We start from the raw sequence: 25,101 nt of genomic DNA on the forward strand, positions 1-25,101 counted from the left end.
TATGACAATTCACTATGGCAACAGAAATTAAATCTGAAGACTAAATAGTGTAAGTACAAGTGACAAATTTAATCAAAAGGAAATTATACTGATAAATGAAAGCTTCCATTACAAATATACCAAATTACATAAACAAATACCTAAAATATAAAAAGGGCACACAAACTCTTTATTCCCACCTGGTTCCATTTTCAGCACATCTGCATAAAAAAAGTTACTCTCGCAATTAATTTTCCTAGGTGGACATATTTATAGGCCAGATTGTTAAGGAAGAGGAACCAATTCTCATTCCTGGATAATGATATAATTAGTATCAAGGAATTATTTTCAAAATGTGACCTATGTGTGTTCACTGATGTTTATGGATACCAGAAAGGTTTTTAAGGGTATTTACTTAATATTAACTGTAACATTTAGAGCCAAATTTCCCTGGGAGGGGGGGAACGTAATCACTGAAAAGCTGCAAAGCTATTAATCTTTCTTCTCTCTCTGTTGTTCTTCCCAAATCCTGCCGCTTTGAAAGGAGTCACTATTTACACAAGTTGTGGTAAAAAAAACTGATGCACACCTAACAGCTCATCTGACATTCTACACAATGATAATCCAAATAACAGTAGCACTAAATCCTCACAGTGAGTTGCAACATTGAGAAAAAAAAATTGCTTTCAAGTCCTCTTTGCAGGATTACTAAATAGAATTTTATAAATTTTCATAAATATATTTACAACACATTATTTCTGGAAGCTATTTATGCTCATAAAGAGTTTGGACATCTTCAAAGAATAAAGTCCTTTGTAAAGATAAAGAAATTTCATCTTTATTTTATTATTTAAAAAATAATTCAATTATCTAAAAATGCTACACTCAGTAATTTTTTTTTTTAGAGATGAAAGGAAGGAGCCAACAATGAGTCAGAATTTTATGGCTGTGGCAGACAGAACCGTAATAATTGAAAATGGAAGAGTAGGAATCCAAGAGTTGATGAAGCCTTGATAATTAAGCACAAAATGCTGGAAGTGAAAAGAAAAATCAGTACCAATCCAAAAATTTCTAGAAAAGAATAACAACCAAGTTGGGTACTTAAGAATTGTGTCTTATCTCTCCATCCACAAGCAGTTAATAAATGGAAGTGGTTAATAAATGCTTATTAACTAAATGTAGTTTGTTTGAACTTGGACTATTCACGGGGTTATACTGTACCACTCCTCAGGAAAGAGCAGTCATCAGTAAAATAAATAAAACTGGTATAGAAGGCACTGTCTGTTCTTTGTGAAAAGTGATGGACATTAGCCAGTATCTAAACTGAATCATAACACAGGCGAATACTTGCCATTATAATTAAAGAGTCCACTAGGAAAACCGTCTATCCATAGAGGTCATAAAACTGAATATGCTTAATAAAATTGTTCTAAGAAAAAGAATGATGCTATAAAATGAAAAAGAATTACTGCTAAATAAAGCATTTCCTTCTGGAAAAGGCTGACAAGATTAACTATGTTAATAATAAAAAAGACCTCCTGAAAATTTCTTAATTAAGGTATAATTCCCCAACGAGGCTAGTGTAGGAAAACAAAAAAAGTATAATTCTGAACTTGTTGAAACATTAATTAATTATACGTTGATTACATGAAGGCTAGGGTATTTACTATTTGAAACAAATGACGGAATGTTTTAACGTTAGATGGAATCAGTTCTATTTTACCATCGTTTTTCACATTATAATTTACTCGGCAATAGACCTTTGGAAAATCTATTCATTCCTCTACTGCAAGTTGATTCTGGAATTAAAGGTCATATTTAACAGATATTGTCAGTCCAATGGAATGTCAGGCATGAAATTCTATTTTCCCATTGGTTACTGTACCGATCATTAGTTTTTGGAAATTAGTTACCATAAAGAGCAAGCCAAAATGTTCCAGAAAAAAAAAAAAAGAAAGAAAGGTTAAAATGTTAATAGAGCAAACTTTTTTATGTGTTCAAGTTCTGCATAGCTAACAAGCTTAGATATGATCTCTGTGACAGGTATTTCCTGTCAGTTAATAAGTGACTTGGGTTCTTCAACTCCCAAAGCTGATGACTGAGCAGCGGGAAACTCCCTCTCCCGTTATGACTCCTGAAACACAGCCCAGGATATCTGAATCCATGGAATGGGGTGTTTGCATCATCATGGAATGTCAAGAGGACCACCATAAAAATTAAAGGAATTCAAATACACGGATTCTGTAACTTGTGCTCTTTCAATGAAATAATTTTGAAAACTTACAGATGGCTAAGTTACCCAAGCATGTGTTTGATGCATTCCAGTAATCCTAAGCCTTGGGAAAGGAGTTGTAAAGACAGTGTTGAAGAATATCCATAAATGAATCCTGGGGAAGGGAGAGAGGAGATCTACATTTTAGCTCACCAACTGCCTTGGCCACTTTAAAAAAAAAATTCAGTTTCCTGCCTTATATTAAGTGAAGAGACTAGCTTAAGTTGGGATTCCCAAGCAGAAATGCCTACTGGGGCCAGAAGGCCATCTAAAGATGGAAGGGGGTTGGCGTGGAAAAAATACAAAGAATGGTAAGGGTTGAGAAGTCCTCTCCCTCTGTAAGAAGCAGATACCACTTCCCCCCAGCTGTGTTGGCCAGGCACCAATACTAACCTAGGTTTAGTTTCTTGTTTGCCAGAGAATCCAAAAATTTATCTTTATTTCAAGTCTAATTTTTTAATGTTGGTAATAAATCATTGTTTAAAAGCATTATGTGGAACAATTACAAATAAAGGATAACAGGTAAAGGCCACTGCCATCATCAATGTCTGAAAGCTAAATGAGCCCATAAGTGGCTGGTTTAACTACATATGGCCCAGGAGATCTAGCAGATCTTTTCCAGTGTCATCCCAAGTATGTGCTTCAGAAACTTGGACCCTCATGATTCTTTGGACTAGTGTTAAGGATGGGCAAAGTTTCTCTTAAAGGGCCAGACAGAAAAATTTTAGGATGGCGGGCCATGTTTCTGTCTCTCACAATCACCAACTCTGTCACTGTGGCCCAGAGGCAGCCTTAGACAATACAAAACCTCTTAGGCATGGTTGGGTTGCAATAAAACTTTCCTAGTTTGCCAATCTCTGGTCTAGAGGATTTCTTACAGAAGTTTAGGAATCCATGTATATCCTTCACATTTTATCATACTAATGTACCCAAGAAGCAACACAGGAAAGAAATCTTATTAATTTTGCTTAAAACAAATACAATGTTGGGGCGCCTGGGTGGCTCAGTCAGTTAAGTTTCTGACTTCGGCTCAGGTCATGATCTCACTGTTCGTGGGTTCAAGCCCCACACTGGGCTCTGTGCTGACAGCTCAGAGCCTGGAGCCTGCCTCGGATTCTGTGTCTCCCTCTCTCTCTGTCCTTGCCCACTCATACTGTCTCTGCCTCTCAAAAAAAAAAAAAAAATGAATAAATGTCTAAAAAAACCCAATAAACAAATACAGTGTTCATATCCTGGAAAGCTAGTGTTTTCCCACCGATCACACCTGAACCATCATACTCCTCATCCAGGCAAGAAGCAGCTCACCTACTCTAGTGTGGCTCACCTTCTAGTGCTGCATTTTCCAAAAGACGTCTAATTTACACTTATAAGAGAGCACAGCTCTAAAACCTAACTTTTTGAGTTCACTTCCTGTTGTGGCCACTAATTAATGAAGTAACACTGCATAAATTACTTAATTTCTTTGTGCCTCAGATTTCTCGTCTGCAAAATAGGGTTGGTAATAAAACCCACATCATGGGATCTGTGTTGTAGAAAACAGTTAATATGTGTAAAGACCTTAAAACAGTACCTACTACATAATATGTATTGAGTATTCAAATTAAGCGTATAACTTAAGTATAAGCAATTATTAACATATCTACTCAAAAATTTTTTTTGGTTGCCACAGTCCTCAAACATAACCCCATAGAAAGGCAACTATTAAATGGTCTGTATTATGACTTTTTAATGGGCTATGGTGAAAACAGGTCCCTGGAGTAAAGAGAATCACCCTGGATGAAGGAAGAACATCACTGCCCTCTCACCGCTCACCATCTCACACCAAACCCACACACTTGATCTTCTCCATTTCCTCACCGAGTGAAAGACTTCTCAGGAGTCCCTGAACATCCTCTGTAGCTAAGCAGACTGGTGCTGAGGAACACCATTAGCTCCTTTACAAACTTCTTCAGTCTTCTTCTGGAATACGGTTGTGGTTTACCCTCTGTCCAACAACCCACAAGGAGATATCTCTCCAATGACACCACTTAATAGCCTCCCACCATTTGCAGACGCACCATGGACCACACAGAGCAATGAGTGAATTACCCTGAGGGTTAGGGGACAAGAATTCCCCAGAGCAGAAGGATACACACCGGTCGCAAACTGGGGAGGTGGTCCCAGATCTTCAAATGGGTCCCACTTTGTTCAAATTATCGGGAATGTATTTCTGGTAAAATCCCCTCCAAAGTCACATGAGAATTTCTTTTTAATATTAGACCCCTTATTCTCCCCCTCCCTTTAAAAAAATTTTTTTTTTAATGTTTATTTCTGAGAGAGAGTCAGAGAGACAGAGAGACACAGAGCATAAGCGGAGGAGGGGCAGACAGGGAGGTAGACACAGAATCCAAAGCAGGCTCCAGGCTCTGAGCTGTCAGCACAGAGCCCAACGCGGGGCTCGAACTCACGGACCGTGAGATCATGACCTGAGCCGAAGTCGGACGCTCACCCGACTGAGCCACCCAGGCGACCCCCACTTCTTTCCTCTTTTAAGGAAAGTTATCTCTGTGACTAAAAGGTATCTATTATCAACAATTTAGTCATAAGACATTCAAAAGTGATAATGAAACTTCTACTTTTGTATTTTAATCAGTCTTGTAATAAAATAATGATTTCTAAAATTAACTCATGCACATAAAGAATGTTTGATAGTCTATTTTAATATAATGTTGCTATATAGAATTATTTTCCTAAATATTTTGCATTTAGCTACTTCCAGTAATATCACATTTAAGTCTCTCAAAGAGCAACCATAAAGGGCAACAGATGACAAATAGTCATTTTCAAACAGAGAAAAAAAGCTCAAAGAAAAAATTGATAATTCCTGATTATCAAAGATTTTTCCATAAAATGGATATCTTTGGTATTTTATCCTGGCTGAGTAAACAGCATTCTTTTAGGTGGTGGTTGTTTATTTAAATAAGGTACTAGAAATGTCATAAAGATCAACTTTTCACGATATCTTTGTGATTAAAAACAATCACTTATTAATTTCTTTTATTTCAGTCCTGGTGTTAACATTTCTATTTGAGGTGTCATAGTTACCACTCTTGTTACATCAGTGATAAACTGTGTGACATTTTATGACATAAGGAAAACTTTAATATGGTAGGACAAAAAGCTTTGTTTGAATAAACATGGTTTGTAATCAAATGTATGCTGTGTATGGCTGAGCATACAAAATTTTAGAAATTCAAAAGCTCAGGAGCACCTGGGTGGCTCAGTCAGTTAAGCATCCGACTTCAGCTCAGGTCATGATCTCACAGTCCATACATTCGAGCCCCACGCTGGGCTCTGTACTGACAGCTCAGAGCCTGGAGCCTGCTTTGGATTCTGTGTCTTCCTCTCTCTTTGCCTCTCCCTCATTCATACTCTGTCTCTCAAAAATAAACATTAAAAAAAAAATAAAGCTCATTAATGACAACTACCTATATATACATACACATATACATATACATATATATATATATATATGTATATGTATATGTGTATGTATATGTATATGGTGTGTGTGTGTTTATGTATAATTTCTTGTTGACCAACATCCATAGAACAATGCTTTAAAAAACAAAGTGTGAATATGCCCAGACTTACCACAGCTTAGGTTGCTTTCTGCTTTCAGAGCTAGGGTTGGGATATTCCAGAAGTCATTTTGCCAGTCGACCACATTCCCTTTCACATTACAGCTGAGGTTAGAGAGGATTTTGGAATTCATGGTAAAATTCCAAAGTCGGAAGTTATAAATGTCCCCTTTTAGAGAGGCGATCTCATTGTGACTGGAGCCTAACAGCAATTTCCCATTTCCAGGAATCACTTTATTAATGGTAGAATCGCAGGGAACTGCGTCATAGTTTCTTTTGAAATTTACACCAATAAAGCCCAGAGAATTATTCCAAGTGATGCAGAGCTGCTCAAAGCTTTCTGTGAAAATGTCTTCTTTATCCTTTACAGGTAACACACTGTTTAGGAAGCATTTTGAGCCAGAAATAGAAAGAAAGTAACCACTCTTGGCCTTTCCAAAACCGAGTAGCTGTGTGGAAGACGCATTTGAGTAGGAGAAGGCTGTCCATTCATGGTCTTCCTTGCCAATTTTGGTTGCTTCAAAGCAGAGAGTGAAAGCGCTGAGCTCTGGAATAGGGACACTTTTGGCAACAGATACCTGATAACTGTCTAGTGTCTGCGGTAAAATGACCTTCTGGTTCCTTAAGGACACAGCAACTAGGACAAAGCATAATAACACATAAAATGTATTAACGTCAAATACGAACTAATGAGATGCAAAACATCTGATATGCCCTCCCACCCCCACCACTCTGGATCAACTGACTTTTGCCTCACACCTCCTTCATGACTGTCACAAACCCACTACCTTGTATCAGTAAAACTACATGTAATCCCATCCATATGAACTCTAATCGTTAGAGTATGTGGGATCTCACAGCAAAACTTCTGAGTTATAGCCAACCCAGTTGATAAGTATCTTTTTTTAATCCCTGAACTGAAAAAGAAAATCCCAAAAACCCAAATTCAGGAAACTACTGTTTCAGGAAAGCTGTTTATACATTAAAATTTTCAAAAATATATTAGTTTTCAAATAATTTCTAAACGTAATAGCTAATAGTTCTTTTTTTCATTAACAATTGCCTTTTACTCTTCCCAAACCGTCCTCTGCCACCCTCTCCCCTTCAGAGACCCCATATCCTATTCATTTTCCCCATCACCAGGATATTTCAGGAGCAAAGGTAAAGATAATTCTATGAAGGAGAGGCAGTCTAGTAAAAAAGTAAAAATAAAAATGGAATTTTAAGCTATATTTCCTTTACAGCTGGGTATTTGAGTTCCTTTGTGAGGGATGGCAAGGGGCAGAGGTAAAAAGGGCGACACAGCCACCTCCAATCCCAGCTCCTCCACAAAATGCAATGTGACCTTGGACACGTTACTCCACCTCTCTCTACCTTCTTCTCCTCATCCATAAAATGATGGACGGTGACACCTATTGCACACGTGGTCAGTAGGAATCAAATAATACCTGGAAAGCACTAGAACAGTGCCTGCTATAGTCAGTATAGAGCTAGGACTGACTACTAATGTTACTGATTACTAACAACGATTACTATCATCTGCATAATATATTCAAAATAAAATGCGTTAGCCTAGTCCTTCTGTGACACATGTGAAATTATTAAGTAATACAATGGATTTCACCCTATGTTAATATAATAGACACTGTGAAACATATACCGGTTTGAGACAGAAGTAGCTCTCCTCAAAAATTCTCTTTAATGCTGGCTTCAAGGAATGCTAGATTGAATAGATTTTAATATAGGTCTATGGTAAAGACATCATTTTCATGTAAATATTCTAGTAAAAACTGCATGATGGAGTTTAATAGAATTGTGGATTTCAGTCTACTTTTTAAATATAAAGCACTTTATAGGTCTATTTACCCAAAGGGATACTTACGTAATATGAACCCAGTATACTACATGTATTGTTTAAAGGGCTGGAAAGAAATATGTCCATCAATGTTTTATTAGTAGTTATGGCTAGATGACAGATGTATGGATAATTCTAACTTGCTTCTTTTTTTTTCTAATTTCCTGTAGGGTTTTATAATTTTGAAAACATTATTTGAAAAATTAAAGCACATGTTTTCCAATTAACCACACACGTACCTAATGTGAATCACATTTGTGATTGTGACTCACAAACAGTAAATAACTCTACCACCAAAACCCAAGTTTATAATAATGAGGGTCAGTCATTTTCATAATGGTACCTTTCTTTTTTGTTCTTTCTTTCATACATGATATTTACTTAAGAAGCTAGTCTTAAATCCTGAATTTTCCTTAAGTAAAGAGAGGCTTTAGAGAGACCAAGATTATTCAAATGTTATGATATGCCAGAATCTGGGAAATACATTTGATAGAAATATATTTTTTCCTTTCATTAGAAATTTTTAAGGTGTTGGGAATGCAAGATGGTGTAGCCACTCTGGAAAACAGTATGGAGGTTCCTCAAAAAACTAAAAATAAAACTACCCTATGACCCATCAATTGCACTACTAGGCATTTATCCACGGGGTACAGGTGTGCTGTTTCGAAGGGACACATGCACCCCCATGTTCACAGCAGCACTATCAACAATAGCCAAAGTATGGAAAGAGCCCAAATGTCCATCGATGGATGAATGGATAAAGATGTGGTATTTATATACAATGGAGTATTACTTGGCAATCAAAAAGAATGAAATCTCGCCATTTGCAACTACGTAGATGGAACTGGAGGGTATTATGCTAAGTGAAATTAGTAAGAGAAAAACAAAAATCATATGACTTCATTCATATGAGGACTTCAAGAGACAAAACAGATGAACATAAACAAAGGGAAACAAAAATAATATAAAAACAGGGAGAGGGACAAAACAGAAGAGACTCATAAATGTGGAGAACAAACCGAGGGTTGCTGGAGGGGTTGTGGGAGGGGAGATGGGCTAAATGGGTAAGGGGCACTAAGGAATCTACTCCTGAAATCATTGTTGCACTATATGCTAACTAATTTGGATATAAATTTTAAAAAATAAAAAAATAAAACAAGTTAAAAAATAAATAAATAAAAAACAAACATACAAAAAAAAACAAAACAGAAAATAACAAGTGCTGTCAAGGATGTGAAGAAGTTGTAAATTCTGTGCACTGCTGGTGGGAAAGTAAAATGGTGCAGCCACTGCAGTTGGTTCATTAAAAAAAACGGTAAGAGGTTTCCTTAAAAAATTAAGATTACAGTTACCATATAATCTTGAAATTCCATTTCTGGCTATATCCAAAAATACTGAGGAAGAGTCTTGAAGAGATAATTTTTTAATGTTTACTTATTTTTGAGAGAGAGAGAGAGACAGAACGCAAGTAGGGGAGAGGCAGAGAAAGACAGAGAGACAGAGACACAGAATCCGAAGCAGGCTCCAGGCTCTGAGCTGTCGGCACACAGCCCAGTGCGGGGCTCGAACTCACAAGTTGTGAGATCATGACCTGAGCCGAAGTCAGAAGCTTAACCAACTAAGCTTTCCAGGTACCCCTTGAAGAGATATTTGTATACCTATGTTCGTAGCAGCTTTACTCACAATAGCCAACAGGCGGAAGCAATCCAAGCATCCCTTAATGGATAAATGTATAAAGATATTGTGGTATGTACATACAAGGGAATATTATTCAGCCCTAGACTGGACAGAAAACTTGACTTATGGTACAACATAGATGAACTTTGAAGACATTATCCTAAGTGACATAATCCAGTCACAAAAAGACAAATACTATATGATTCCCCTTATAGTCTAGGGAATTCAAACTCTTAAGCAGAAAGTATAGTGTTTGTCAAGGGCTGGGGGTGGGGAAAATGGGATGTTGATGTTCTATGGATAGAGTTTCCATTTTGCAAGACGAAAAAGTTCTGTGGCTTTGTTGCACAACAGTATGAATATGCTTACCACTATGGACTTGTGCACCTAAAACTGTTTTACGATAATAAATTTTATGTTATATGTATTTTACCACAATTTAAAAAAAAATTTAAGCAACTAAAAAAAAAAAAGAAAAAATTTTAAGGTGTTTTCCTCAGGCTATGTTGTTCATTAGCTTAAGTTATAAATAACTAACTTTAATTTATATGCTAATTTTTTATATTTGTTCCGTAGCATAGTTCCTTAAAAGGGCAGCATCTTAAAAGCCTAAAATAAAATGATTTCTGAATAGGAAAATTTAAATGTTCAGTGATGTTAGAAGTACAGCTTTTAATTATTAGCTGTGGAATATCTACAATATCTTCCAAGCAGCCTTTAAATGCTCTGCATATAAACAATATAAAAGAATTCAGCTCTACTGTAACCAGATTTTGGATCTGGTAACTATATATTGCTAATGAGAATGCTGAAGGATATTAACAGATTCTTGCCCTTAAATTCTAATCCTAATCATTCACATTCACATAAAAGAGCATAACTCTTGTCTTCTGGTCCTGGTGTTTATTGTAGAACATGCTAAATGAAAGCAGAAGGTTGGCGTCGTCTTTGGTTTACATACCTCTGATGTAGCTGGCATTGAAGCCTTTCTTCTGGATGCTAAAGTCACTTGAAAAGGACACATGCATCTCATTCGCACTGGAGTTAAACGATAGGCCTTTGGCAGTTGCTCCGCAAAATTTAGTCTGGCTCTCTCCATTATCAAGGGATAATGAGTCATAAATGCAATTGGGAGCTTCTTCAATGTCGAAATCATTAAACGTTATCTGAATGATATAGCCAGTGGGGGCTCGCAGGGTCCACATGCAAGCCTGGCTGTTAGGATAGTCGTTAGGATAGCACGGAGAAGTAAATGTCCCAGAAGGGTTGGATAGGACGACTCTGCAGTTGGCACAGCCCCACACTGTTGGCCAGACAAAAGAGAAACAGAGACAAGGGTGGGGATTAGAGGCATACAATAAACCAAGAATACCACACACTGGGGACAATCAAATAGTAAACATTTTAAAATACCAAAATATAACCATGAAAAATAAAAGGAGAATGAAGCCATCTCAAGGAGAAAAAGCAAGAAAGGAACAAAAAAGTAAAAGAAAAATACAAAGTTTTAGAGCAATGATTCTTAAACTTGGCAGGGAAGGAGGGTCATATACTCTAAGAATCTGATAAAAGTTACAGGAACTCTTTCTAGTAAAACACATGAAAGCCAGTACATTGTTTTAGGGAGTATATGAGGCCTCAAGAGGCAACAATGGATTTCCCAAAGGTGCACTGGCCCAGGTTAAGAATTTCTACTCTAGAGAGTAATTGAACCAGGGTGGAAGGAGTTATAGAAACGCAAAGGTAGAAGTCAATATTATAACCATAGATATAAGGGAAGATAAATACTTAGGAAATACATGTTTAAAGAGAAAGCTACCAATACAAAATAAACAAGCAAACAAGTTATCTTCAGGCAGATTGTATTTTTTTCTAAAATTCAAATAAATAGCATCACCTTGCATGTGTGGAATATTTATAGTTTTGAAAATACTTTCACTTGTTTCATTTGTTCATTACAGTTGTTACGTATGTACTTGTGTGATTATCTCTTATTCATTCAGTGGATAATAATTGAGTGCCTGTTATATGGCACTAAATAGTATAGATTAGTCAATAAGAAAGACAAAGTCTATGCCAGAATGATTCTTACAATTCAGTTTGGGGCCCAAATAAATAATACAATATAATGACAGAAGGTAATATGAGGTAGGAAGAAAAGTAAAGAAATCACTTATTTCTCAACTATTAGCTCTCCAGGCCATAATCACCAGTTGGAACCAGAAACCAAGGTCTCCTGTCTTTCTATCTAGTCATGCTTTTGCAATTAATATTCACGTTTCTTTCTATAGTTGTATAAATGTAGGTGGTAATTTCATGTATTCAACATTCTGGATAAATAAAGTGCCATAAAACTGACATTTACACTTTCAAACAGTAAAATACTTTGGCCATGTTAATGGAAATCACTCTAAATGTATTGTACTCCTCCCCCTTTGCTGGGTTGAATAAAATATGCAATAACTTTTCTTGAACATGGTAGTTACTACAAATACTGCTTATTCTTCCATGATTCAGTGAAAGAAACAAGGACTTATCAGATACGCTACACTGCTCAAGTTAGGTTTTTCTTTTTTCTTTCCCCTGTGGCCACCTTGTGTTATGTGCTGTATCCTTGACAACTCTGTTCCCCATCAATTCTTTCTAACTTGCCCTCCCTCTGCTTTTCCTCCCTGGGTCTCCATTGTCTTGTACAGGGCTGAAGACAGAGGAAAACAATTTATGATCACTAAGTGTTGGCCAAATGCCTTCTCTCTTCCATCCTTGAGCCACCACATTCGTCTCCTTTGTAGCTTTAATCAGAGCAGTGTATTACTTCCACTTGTGACATTATTTGCTTCTTGTCGGCTTCTCTGAGCCCAACAAGCAGAGTATGTACTGTTATACTCACTATCTTACTCCTCAGGACCTCACAGCATCCCTGGTGCATGGAAGACTTTCAATAAAATTTGTTAAATTTATGAACAAATACATGAATAACTTAAATCAATGGAAACATGTCTCAATTAAAGAAGGATGAAGTACGGTATAAGCCAAACAAAGTCTAAGTCAGAAAAAGACAGCGTGCATGAACTCTGGAATATCTCTTTGGATGGGGCTTTAGGGCTCTTTCTTCCAGTTATTTCACTCATAGTATAGGACTGAGAACACTGGGCCTGACACTTTAGCTTCCTGTTACTGTACCTTGGGCTCAAGAGAGAGAAATAATCCTAATAGATTAACAGGAATGTATCCAGTAAAAGGCACTGAAGATTAAAAAAGAAAAAGAGAAAATAAGATGCAATCTCTGTGTCATCTCAACATGCATGAAACAACAGCATTTTTCCAAAATAAAATGCTATCCACTACATCCAAAGCCCAACTACTGTTCATGAATTCCTTTAGCCTGATGTACATATTTTTGGTCAAATTCTTCTCTAAGAGCTGAATGAAAGGTATAGGAAAGTTCAATCTGTCCACATGGATGCTGTAATCTCGAACAATTAATCTCCTCAGTTTCACTATCTTCACACAACAATAAAAGCACCTATCTCCCAAGGTTATTGAGAGGATTAATGCAAGGTCCTTGGAGCCACACAGTTAGCACTATATAAATGTTAACTATTATTAATCATTACTATAACACAGAATCTGTGCATCAATAATTTAAGAGAGGAAAAAAAACCCAGCACTCCACTTTAATAGAATCTCTTTTTCCCTTAGGCCCTCTTTAGGAGAAAAAGAGAAAGGGAAGACGCCCATAATATCTATTAAAAAAAAAAAAAACATTTACAGCATTCTTCCGTATGATTTTCATCTACAGTTGCAAGATAGCATTTAGAGATAGTGCTACTAAATAGAGATTATTTTAGCTGGATGAAAAATCGGTTAAACTAGGTATAGTATCATCATGTTAATCATATTTATAGATAACTTCACGGTAAAGGGCTTTCATATATACTATCTGACATCATAACAACCCTGGGAATTAATACCACCTCTATCTTCAGATGAAACAAATAAGGCTGATACAGATTATGTAGCTTGCTCAGAGTTACACATCTAATTGACAAGAGGACCAAGATTCAAACCAGCTCTTCTGAATGTGAGTCTAGTGTTTTCCTAGGGAAAAAAAAAGTTTCCACAACTAAACAAAAGACAGCAAAGTGGTGGGCTCAAATACTATTTTAAGAGACAATGTTTTCTAATGGGCAATTTCTTAAACATAGTGTAATCACCCTGATATCAATATATTTTAAGAAACTAATTTTGAAATATTTTAGTAAAGAATACTAGGTAGTCTAAAATATGGTGATTTGAATTTGCCCATTTAGAGCAATCATATGTCACAATTAATTGATTCCTATACAATGAACTAGTTCATTAAGAAATTAATTTGTTCTCTCTCAGGATGCCTGGGTGACTCAGTCAGTTAAGCATCTGACTCTTGATTTCAGCACAGATCATGATTCATGGTTCATGGGATCAAACCCAGCAATGGGCTCTGTGCTGACAGTGCTGAGCGGGTGTGGGATTTTGTCTCTCTCCCTTTCTCTGCCCCTCCCCTGCCCATGCTTGCACGCTCTCTCCCTCTCTCTCTCTCTCAAAATAAATAAACATTTTTTTAAAGAAATTAATTCGTTCTCTCTTAAAGGCATAGCTACTTAAGTAAGGGGTGCCTGGGTGGCTCAGTCGGTTAAATGGCCAGCTTCACTCAGGTCATGATCTCACAGGTCATGGGTTCGAGCCCCATGTTAGGCTCTGTGCTCATAGCTCACAGCCTGGAGCCTGCTTCAGATTCTGTGTCTCTCTCTCTCTCTGCCCCTCCCCTGCTTGTGCTCTATCTCTCTATGTCACTCAAAAATAAATAAATGTTAAACAAACAAACAAAAAATTAAAGCACACCTACTTAAAAAGATGGCTCCTAAAGTAGCCACTGAATGAGGTCTTGGTAAAACCAGAGTTAACATATTTTCTAAACAATACTCAACTCAAAATATCTGGCTCAAATGGTTTTCAAAGACGGATACAGTAACATATTCACACCTATAAATTTATACAAGCAAAGTTTTCCAGTAATCTAAACAACAAACCAAATACCACCCCTAGCTCTTGCCTATGCCTGCAAAGGTTTAGCAACAATTTACTTACACTTACTTCCCTTATTTTGCAAAACTTTATTCTTCAAAGAAATTCCAATCTAAGATTGAAAACCTCCCAGTCATGCCAAAGCCTATTTCGATTTATGAAGAGCATTTAGATCCAGATTTAATAATCGTTACCTTTTGTTCTGCTGTTTTTTTTGTTTTTTTTTTTTTTTTAATCTCAGAGATTTGGATTCTTACTCCAACCTGGTTTCAAGTACTTGCCTGTAACTCAAATAGTATGTTCTTTAAAATTTAAGGCAGGAGTATCCGGCTCCAAAAGATAAATCAAAAGAAATCCATTTTAGCTGCTTTCAACACAGATCTGTAGATGGGATAACTGGTTTTCCTATACTGTGTTAAGTGGTGAACAAAATGCATACACTTAAATCTTATTTTTTTTATTTGAACGTGTATAAAACTGTCGCTGATGAATTTGCTGGAAAACCTAGCTGGTGAAAATCATCTCCAGAAAATGATGCTTTAAGTCACCTGTTCAGTTTGCATCCATCTGGAGTCATTGTTTGAATTATCTATGTGAATAAATTACATTCTAATGAATAAAGGTTATTAGTTGCTTAAAAAGGTTTAAAATATTTAGTAGCCGTGGTGGTTTCTGAAGATGACGTGTAAAGGCCAACCACTGAGAATTCCAGGATCGGTTCTAATGCCTAACCCTTCACAAAGCCAGGAAGAGCCACACAGGATTGCTCCAGATCGAGTAAAATGCTGCCAGATGTAATGCTGCTAAAATGTCAAATAGAAATAATACTTTAGATGCTGGCATATATTGATTGACTGATAATATACAAAACTATACATAATACAGAGTCATTACAGTGAAGTGTTTAAATTTAAGTGATTTCAGGCCTCTGTGCATATTTTTTTCAGGACAGCAGAGAATCTGAAGGCAGTCTGGCTGTGACATCTGCGTTTCTGTCAATGTGACACACTTGGCAAGCTCCCCCTCCCCAGCCCGCCCCACCCCACCTCTGCAAACCCTACACTCAAAGACAGCATTTCCATGGACGGGAGGATCCCTCCTAAACCAGGGTTACACTGGTCATTCCAATCTCCTGCTGGAATTTCCTGCAGCCAAGCAAGGATATCAATTCACTCCCAAAGTCCTCCTAAAATACTGTTTTCCCCAGAGCTAACAAGAAAATGGTTTGACTTCCCACTGTGATGTTTCAGCCTCAAAACATTCTTTGGAGGCACCACGAATATGAAGCTATCACAATGACTTGCACATTAGTTCAAAAGGGTACCATTTTACTTGAATCAGTTAAGTCTGATATGGCCAGAAAATTAACAAGAAGTTGAAAGTTCCTTGATGAAGCACCATTAAGCTTGACAACTTTTTTTTGAATCTTCAAACCGATTCATATACACCACACCTTCAGATACATTTCTATCTTCTATAGTATTGTTCATATTTAAGTTCTATCTTCTATAGAATCTATCTTAAGATTGTTCTATCTTCTATAGTATTGTTCAAGTCTTGCCTTTCCATAACCACTGGAGCATTAAGAACATTCCATACGTAACTCTGAAAGGTAATATTTTCTGAACCAATGAGTGAAATGATGGAAATGCTTCCAGATTCACTTTATTATGTAGCTATATCTCCCTTGCAAGAGGATTAAACACACAAGCACATGTGTATGCATATGCACGCACACCCACACACATGTTCATGGGAAACTGTTCTCTCTTAACCAGTGGTTGAATCCTTCTCCAAGCGTTTAAAAAACAAAACAAACAAAAAAACAATCTAAAGGCAATGCATAATTTCAAACAACCTAAAGCTGTAGGGCTGATCACTTAATCTACCTTTTCTGGTTAGTATGTTCAAGTCTCTTATCCCCTTCCATATTCCTGCACTGCAAACCCCAACTCTGTATTAATCCAGCCATGGACCTTCTTCCTCTCTAATACATGGGCTTCTGAACACTGCTGAAAAGAATCCACAACATTGTTCAGATTGTTTATATTATAGCGGCTTCCAATTTTATCTCACTCACCCTTTTCAACACTTGATGTCTCTGAACACTCCCAGATTCCTGAGTAGCCTTTTCACTCATAGTTACTACCTTCTCCTTATTCTCCTCCTGCCCTTCTCTCAGCCCTCTCTCAGCAGGCACCTGCTCTAACTGCCCTCACAATCTTTTCTATTTCAAGTGTGATTCTCAGACCCACAGTTTCAGCATCACCTGGAGCTTGTTAGACACACAGAATCAACCAGACCTACAAAACAAAATCTGTATTTTACAAAAGATATTCTGGTGACTCATAAGTACATCAAAATCTGAGAGGTACTCCCTTAAATCACAACATACTACGGAAGCCAGTCACAATCTCCGTGCATACACCTTCTCCCAAAGGGATTTGCCCCTCCCACATCTCACGCAGTCATATTGGTAACCATCACCCCAGGGAAGGATCCCTGACCTGAAGGGAACCAAATCACAGTCTCAGCTACTCAGTCAGATTCTCTCTCTGAGAAAGTGAAGTTAGGGACACAGATAATTTATTCAGAGAATGATGAAAAATAGAATGCCAAAGTTATACAAACTGAAAAACAGTGGCTACCTTGCCCACTTACAAACAAAGGTCACTGATGGGCAGAGAAAAGAGAAAGAGAACAGATGTAGAAAACAGAGAGGTGAGAGAAAATCAAAACTGTGAGAAACACAGAGACTTTAATTTTAGACATTCCATGTCCAGAAATCAATGGAAGGAGCAGTTCTTTGTGGCTTTTCATTGAATTCTAGGACAAGAATTTATACCTACCATCTCACTTTCTTTATCTGGCTTTAGTAGATTTCTGTTCCTTACAACCAAGTGTGCCTCAAGGCAGTACTTTACAGGGCTCTCCTCTCCCTTCAGTTTTTCTATGTCTACACTCATTCTCTCTGGATGATGTCATCCAAACCCAGGCCTTCATTATGTTCAAATGCTGGTGACACGCATATCCTATTTAGCACCACACCCACACTTGTGAATGTCTACTCAATGTCTCCACTTGAAGGTCTCATAGATCCCTCAATTCAAACACTATTCCTCAAATTATTTGTTTTTATCCACTTTATAGTTGTTAGTAGCATGAGAAACATCCAAACTAGACCTCTGAATATCCTCCTCTGTCTTCTTTCTCCCATGCCTTCTCGAATTTTTTATCCAGGACTATGACATTATCTTATCCATGGTTATTTAATTCATCTCCTTATCCCATTCCCATAGCTACTTAGCTTAAGTTTCACATCTTTTCTCTCTTGGACAAAAGCTCAGTAGCTAGCCTCTTTGTCAATAGTCTTGTCACCTCCAACTCATCCTCCACATCACTACAAGAAAGATCTATGAAAATGCAAATGTAAGGATAAAAATGTTTTCTCTAACTCAAAATCTTCTCTGGGATCCAAAAGGACAAGCCCTCTTTGAATGACACATACAGCACTCTATACTGTCCTGTTCACACTGTCTAACTCATCCCTTACCATCCCCATATCAACTCGCTCAATAAATACTTATTAAGTAAGCATCTCTGCACCTGGCACTGTGCTGGCTGCTAGGAATACCAAGCATATCGTGGACAGGATATAATCCCTGACTTTATGGAACATAGAGATTATTTCAAATACAGATAAATAGATAGCAATAGCACACTGTGCAAATTGCTCTGATAGAGCAGGTAGATGAGTGCAATCACCTAGGTGTAGACTTCGTACAAACAGTGCCATTTCTAACAGATGAGAGAAACTAAGACCTAAATATGCAGCACAGAAGTGGGCCAAGTTAAGAGGGAGGCAGGGGAGAAAAAGAGAAGTGTTCTGGGCAGTAGGTCAACAGGTGCAAAGACCAGCAGGTAAAAGAGCTAGCTGACTGTTCAAGTAACCTGCGAGTTTAGTTTTGTGGAAATGTAGTATCTAAAGTGGGGTGAAATAGGAGATAAAGGGTCAAGGTAGGCAGAATTCTGTAAGCCGCACTAAAAAAAAAAAGAAAAATTATAGTAAAAGCAGAAAATGAAAAGGTTTTAATTATGGGAAAGCAAAACAATCAGATTTGTATTTAACACAGATCTTTTTTTTTTTTTTTTAATCCTTACTCTTGCATACAACAAAGATCCTTGTAAGAATCACTGCAGCCTCATTCAAGGGACTTGACAGAGGACCAGAAGAAAAAGACAGCGAACTACCCTGGCAGCTTATTTGGGGAGAGCAAAGAACAGTCCCAGCAGTAGCAGACTAATTCTACAGGGACTTCCTGCAGCAGAGCCTAACTGCCGATGGGTAAGATATAAAAGCAGCAAAGCGACCAATCCCATGTTCATCGAAGATCTGTCTTACTCTGATCTTCCGTGTTTTATCACCCCTGACGAAAAACTGAGGGAACTATGAAAAACAAGCACCCACCTAACGTTCATTTCACTTGAGAATGTCACAGAAAACTTTTCCATATGGATTATCGAGGCAGTGCTGCAAAGTAAAACTGGTTTGTTTTGGCACTAAACCAGAAAAATAGTGCTAAATAAAACCAACAGAAGTGGAGAATATCTTATCCTAATTACAGCTAATTATAGTTCTAATAGCCATGAAGGCAATGATGTCATTATTGGCTCATCAGCACATTACTAACTTCTTGAGCACATGAATGCAGCTAATGAGATAATCCATATAAAATACTAGGACTGCACTTGGTTGTCAGTAAGATGCCCAAATAACATTAGTTTTTGGTACTGTGATTGTGGTTATTAATAGTGGAGCATGTTAGCAATGTTTCAGATCATTTGTTCATTCATTCAATTTTCTGGGCCCCTACTTTCATTCGTTTCTAGTTCTGTCTTAGATATCTTTACATATGGTTATCGGAGGATGGTCAGGGTTGGAGGTAGGAGTGAAAAGTTATTGCTTCCAATTTATTCCATGTTATGTGGTGCAGGTGAAGAACCTGAAATTAATAGCTAGAACAAGTTTTGGTTTAACCTACCCTCCCAATAAGTTGGGAGAATATATTGGGAAGAAGATGGCAATGGCAGAGTAAATGTACACTGTAGCTCAATTTTTCCAAATGAGTCTTTAATTTCAGGGCATTAAACACACACACACACACACACACACGCACGCACACACATATTCAGGCTTGTACATATAAATGACAGCCATTTAAATAGTGATAGCTTAGAGAAAAGTAAATTATAGATGCAACTGGCATAATTTTGTCCCTTTATGGAATACTTTTTATGTAAACATTTTAGTAATAAGGGCTGATGTAAAAATTCCATAATATAGATTTTTAAAATAAAAATGTTTTTTCAGTAAGAGTTTCCATTTTATACATAAATAGGTTGTTTAAATACGCTGTCTCACTGCCTTAACTTAATCCATTACTGGAATTAATTACTTTTCAAAATATTTATATAATGTCAACTTTGCACACAGATCTCAAGAATAATATATTAGAGGACAGTCTGAAAGAGAGGGAGGAAGAGAAATACATGATCTTAAGTTTGTTCAACACTCTCTGAAATTAAACTTTAAAAAGATATCTTCTACTCCAACTCCTTTCTAGCTAAATCAAAGATCTAATAAAAAATGGTTTGTTATTATTTTTGAAAAACAACACTGTGGCAAGAACAATAGACTCGTGATGCTGAACTAGAAGCTCTCTCAAGATCCCCTCCAGATCTAAAATTGTACCTTCCAAGAAGGTAAAATACTTCTTTAAAATTTCAGTACAAGCCAAACAATCCTTCCATATACACAGAAGCAGAGAATTGATAATTACAAAAACTATAATAACCACTAGAATTTGGTGAGTGATTACTTTGTGCCAGGTGAGAGAAAAGTACATTGGCTTCCTCTTGAAATAATCTGTTTATGTGACTATTTGGTAATACTACAAGTGGATCACAGTAGATTCTGGTCTTGACTCTTCCATTAACCAACCATGGGATCTGGGCTAGTCACTAGCCATGGAGGCCTTGGTATCCACGTGTGAAAAAAAAAAATGTCTCTTCTAGTTCTAAAACCCTAGTTTGGTGATAGATTCAGTTCCTCACACACAGTAGAGCTTCAATTGCTCCCTTTAGCAGGAGGAAGCTTCCGGGAGAGTCATGGAGATATCTGACACTTCTGGAAGGGAAAGAACCAGATTATGAGGCAACAGGGTCTTTTTGAGCATTCACGAGTCCCCGCCTGTTTGAGTTCATTTATCCGCTCTGGAGCTGTAAATCAGGCAACACAGGTTGAATGGAATTAGACCTAATGGTCAGCAAACATCCTGGCTTCTGGGATATATTCCGACTGCTCAAGAAAATTTCCACATCTTGCCAACAGTAGTTATTGTGCTATTTTGAATATTGCTGGCTTAAAATGACACAGCAAGCTGTCTCAGATTGTGAAGATTTAGAGTGTGGTTACATCGGGGTGGGGGCGGAAATCACCTACTTTCTACCTAATGTAGCTGCTTTAGTGTGTTCTTGATGCCTACAAGCTTACTTTACAAAAGAAAAACCAGTTAATTACTTTTATAAAGTTAATACACCTATTGAGAAGTGAAGTTGAATTTTGGTTTGCCACACCACTGACAAAATGTTTATCTAATTTTGAATTTCTCCGGGTTGGGGACGAGGTGGTGTAGGCACCAACTCTGTAGTGCCTCTGGCAGGCGATGCACATCCAGGCGACTCCATCAACTTCTCCACATCTACACTGCTTCACCTCTACCCCGGGGACCCTCCACATCAACCACACAATCTGCAGTAAAAACACACTTGAAAAAGTTCATGAAGGTCACCGAACTTTGTAATCACAAACTTCCAGGATAGTATAAGAATCTACTTGCTTCCTGTCTTTTAGTCAGTTTTGTTTTTAAACTCCAGAAAACTGGGAGAGTGACTTGTGATAGGTGGGTGAATAAGGTTGCACCTGCAGGCAAGCCAGAGAGAAGCCCAAACCACCAAAAGTGGGCGGGCTGGGTGGTCTAGAGAGCAAACAGTGCAGTGTCTTTCCCTTTGGAGGCACAGACCTAAGAACAGAAGTTTGTAGAGGTCTGAACTGGGGCAAACTGACTGTCACTGGAGAGCCTAGGAGTGCTCAAGCTGCAAACATCTGTTTTGCTCAACTATTTGAGGGGCTTAATGATCACTCGAAATTTCTGTCAAATTGCTTCTACGCTCCTGACTATTTGGCTTTGCAGTGTTGTTTGAGAAAAAAGGGAAACATTATTTTTAACATACAGATTCCTTTCATGATCCCATGTAGAATATCAAGTAGGCAACTTTGGGAGGGTGTTCACTAAGGAAGTGACTTTGGAACAATAATAGGTATAACACTATCCCGGATAGTGCAAGTTATAACACAGAGTGTTATAATAACACTGATGAAGAGGCAGACTGAGCCCCAGAGAATTTTGCAATGACACAGGGAAGTCCATTTTACAGAAAAACTGAAAGGGAAATTTCAAATAATGGCAGTTTGGGATTCCAATGTAAATACAAAGCTTTAGATACATATATATCTTTCTAGGGAAGGGTATATATGATGGGAAGATTCTGTCCTTCTGGCATCAAATCTGAACCCCCCAAAAGATGAGAAACTTTCAATCTGGGGATTCTTTAATAATGCATTAAAGTAAATAGGAGATATTTGGATAACATATCTTTCTGAAAGTTACTTACTAAGATAATTTGAGTTGAGTCTCTACTCAAGAAAATCAAAAGGATTTTCTTCTCCCTCCAATATACACAGCTGACTTTCAGAGTTTTTTTTTTTTTAATGTTTATTTACTTACTTTGAGAGTGAGAGAGAGCATGCATGTACTCATATGAGCAGGGGAAGGGGCAGAGACAGAAAGAGAGAGAGAATCTCAAGCAGGCTCCATGCTGTCAGTGCAGAGCCCGGTGCAGGGCTCGATCCCACAAACCTGCAAGATCATGCCTTGAGTCATAATCAAGAGTTGGACACCTAACCTACTGAGCTACCCAGGTGCCCCTTGACTTTCAGTCTTTTAGATGGGCAAGACACTAGGAATTTTTGTGAAGGACCACCCAGCCAGCGTGGCCCTCCCTGTTCTGTGTGGAAAGACTGTTAGCCTCACAATGCAAAATGGGCCAAAAAGCAAAGTTGATATTTTAATAAAAGTTAATATTTGCTTGTAAAGTGGTGGAAATAGCTTACATACATGCGATTTTGCCTGAAAGGAATAGTGTTTTAAATTACCAAAAATACTTTTTTCTCTACATCATTTTTATGGATATTATTTTATGATACTTTACAAATTTATTTTCTATAAAATTAAGCCACGATTCAAAAGAAGACAAGGTGGGTGAAGTTCCTCAGTCGCTATTTGTCTCATAACAAACAGAATTTGTAAGAAACATACGTATCACACAGAACTTAAGATGCAGGCCAGAGGCTCCTGGTTAAAACATAAGAGCAAAGGTTCTAAGTGCCTGGATGGAAGACAACATAGGGCTGACAAATGGAGGATCACATGTGGTCATTAACAACTCAGACACCACAAAGCCCTGCCCACAGAACGAGGGAAAAAAAAAGAAAGTAAAACCTTAAAGGACAGCCTGTCTTGCCATTTGTTTACTATATTTGAACACTTGCTCCCAGGAAAGCTGAAAATTAAACACCTGTAGTTCACAGAAGCTCTTTTGGGCACCAATCTAAATTTCTAGTTGAACTGGCTTTGAAGTTGCTCCTATGCCAACATCTTTACAGCTGCTCTCAGTATGTAAACCCTGCATACACTTGACTAGAAATAGCACATTGACTGGCTGGAACTTTCTGCACAGCGTTTCAGTGAAAGACACTACTGTCCTCTAAAGCACATTATTCAACCATTAGATTTGGGCTGCTGATGCAAAAGACAAAGGCGGCACTATATCCTGTTCCATTCAATCAATTTTCTTCATGATGTCATGCTTAGGTGCAGCCTTTCAATTCACAGTTTGATTTTTTTACGTGGCTTCTAGTGATGTACAAGTCACGTAAAAAGATGTACATCTACCTCCGGGGGTACACTCATTTCAGAAATATGAGGACTTTGGTTAGAAAATCTCCTAAGTTGGAGTAACTGGTCTATTAAAACCATTAATAAGGGCGCCTGGGTGGCTCAGTCGGTTGAGTGTCCAACTTCGGCTCAGGTCGTGATCTCGCAGTCTGTGAGTTTGAGCCCCGCATCAGGCTTTGTGCTGACAGCTCAGAGCCTGGAGCCTGCTTCGGATTCTGTGTCCCCCTCTCTCTCTTTGCCCCTCCCCCACTCATGCTCTGTCTCTCTCTGTCTCAGAAATAAACATTAAAAATTTTTAAAAAATAAAAATAAAACCATTAATAAAGGCAAATGTGAATGCTAATGAAATTTTAATGAAAAAAGTACATCTGATTGTCCCCCACTTGGTACATCATCCAAGTAATATTAATGTGCTTATTCTTTTGCTGTCTTTTGTGGATTAAAAAAATAGAAAAAGAAAAGGCAATGTCAATGCTCAGTTGATGTGATTCAGAGTTTTAGGAAAAGGCCGGGAGGGAACATGTTACACTAAGAGTGTTTGATAGAAGATGGGATTGAATCATTGCAAGGCGAGTGGTATCTCGTTAGCCACAAGTGGAAATGTGTTACAGCAGATTAAACGATTACATTTTCCTGTCATCCTCCTTTGGTAGCTGGTAATAAGAAATACAAAGAAGTAAAATAAAATATATTCTGGACACAGCTTGGGTGGGAGCCTTTGCTGTCTGCTTCCCCTTTGATTCTTTGGGTTCTATCCAATGAAAATGGAAGTTGACAGAAAAAAAAGAAATGGTATCTCTAAGATGACCCCCCTTATCTTGAGTTCAGACTGTGACATTGTGTAATGCCAGTACACAAAGTTACAGACTTCCTTCATCCCACATAGAGAAAGGATTGTTTTTTTTGTTGTTGTTTTGGGTTTTTTTTTCTTTTTTGCTTGTTTTTTGGGTTGTTTTTGGTTGCTGCATCTGGCGGGTGGGGGATCTGAAAATCTTGTGGTACTACCACTGAAATTTAAGACTATTTTTCTTGGCATCCTTCATCGAATTTTAGTCGCTTCTTTCTTTGTCAAATATTTTTTTTCCTGGATTAAATACCATGAATTCATAAGATGAGTCAAGCTAAAAACAAAACAGTAAAGAATAAAAAGGGCAAAGTTCTACATGTATAACATAATGTGTATGCATTCTGGATTTATATATGGTATATATGTAGACAATTTTCATGAGGTCAGACAGCATGTCTCCCTGATTTACTTCTAAATCTCTAGTGCACAATGGCACGTGGCAAGGATTCACCACTCAAACACCCAGAAATTGAGAAAAACCAGACATACATACTGCACACATGTATACTTCAAAGTATACACAACATTAACACATGTGTTTACATATATTTTAAAATATGTGTTACAAGATAATTTTTAATAACCATGAGTCTTACATGATAGAAGAGCATCAAGTCATTTGTTCCTTCCTGCTCATGATAAAAATTGAATTGAATTCTGTTCTAGGCTGAGATTCTATTTGAATTCATAGAATATGTTTGCTACAC

At 37.5% G+C, this 25,101-nt stretch overlaps 1 protein-coding gene across 4 annotated transcripts in view; it reads right to left on the bottom strand.

Annotated features, from left to right (window-relative positions):
• ADGRG6 (adhesion G protein-coupled receptor G6) overlaps nt 1–25,101 on the bottom strand; it is a 139,783-nt gene that overhangs the window by 63,090 nt on the left and 51,592 nt on the right. For all 4 annotated transcript variants that reach the window (XM_015061851.3, XM_015061853.3, XM_015061852.3 and 1 more), the window contains exons 3-4: nt 10,365–10,706; nt 5,885–6,508 (exon numbers count right to left, since the gene is read on the bottom strand). In XM_015061851.3, coding sequence (XP_014917337.3) covers nt 5,885–6,508; nt 10,365–10,706 — 966 coding nt within the window. The remainder of the gene's footprint in view (nt 1–5,884; nt 6,509–10,364; nt 10,707–25,101) is intronic.

Source organism: Acinonyx jubatus, chromosome B2 (genome assembly GCF_027475565.1).
Source record: "Acinonyx jubatus isolate Ajub_Pintada_27869175 chromosome B2, VMU_Ajub_asm_v1.0, whole genome shotgun sequence".
In the NCBI taxonomy this organism is placed as follows: domain Eukaryota; kingdom Metazoa; phylum Chordata; class Mammalia; order Carnivora; family Felidae; genus Acinonyx; species Acinonyx jubatus.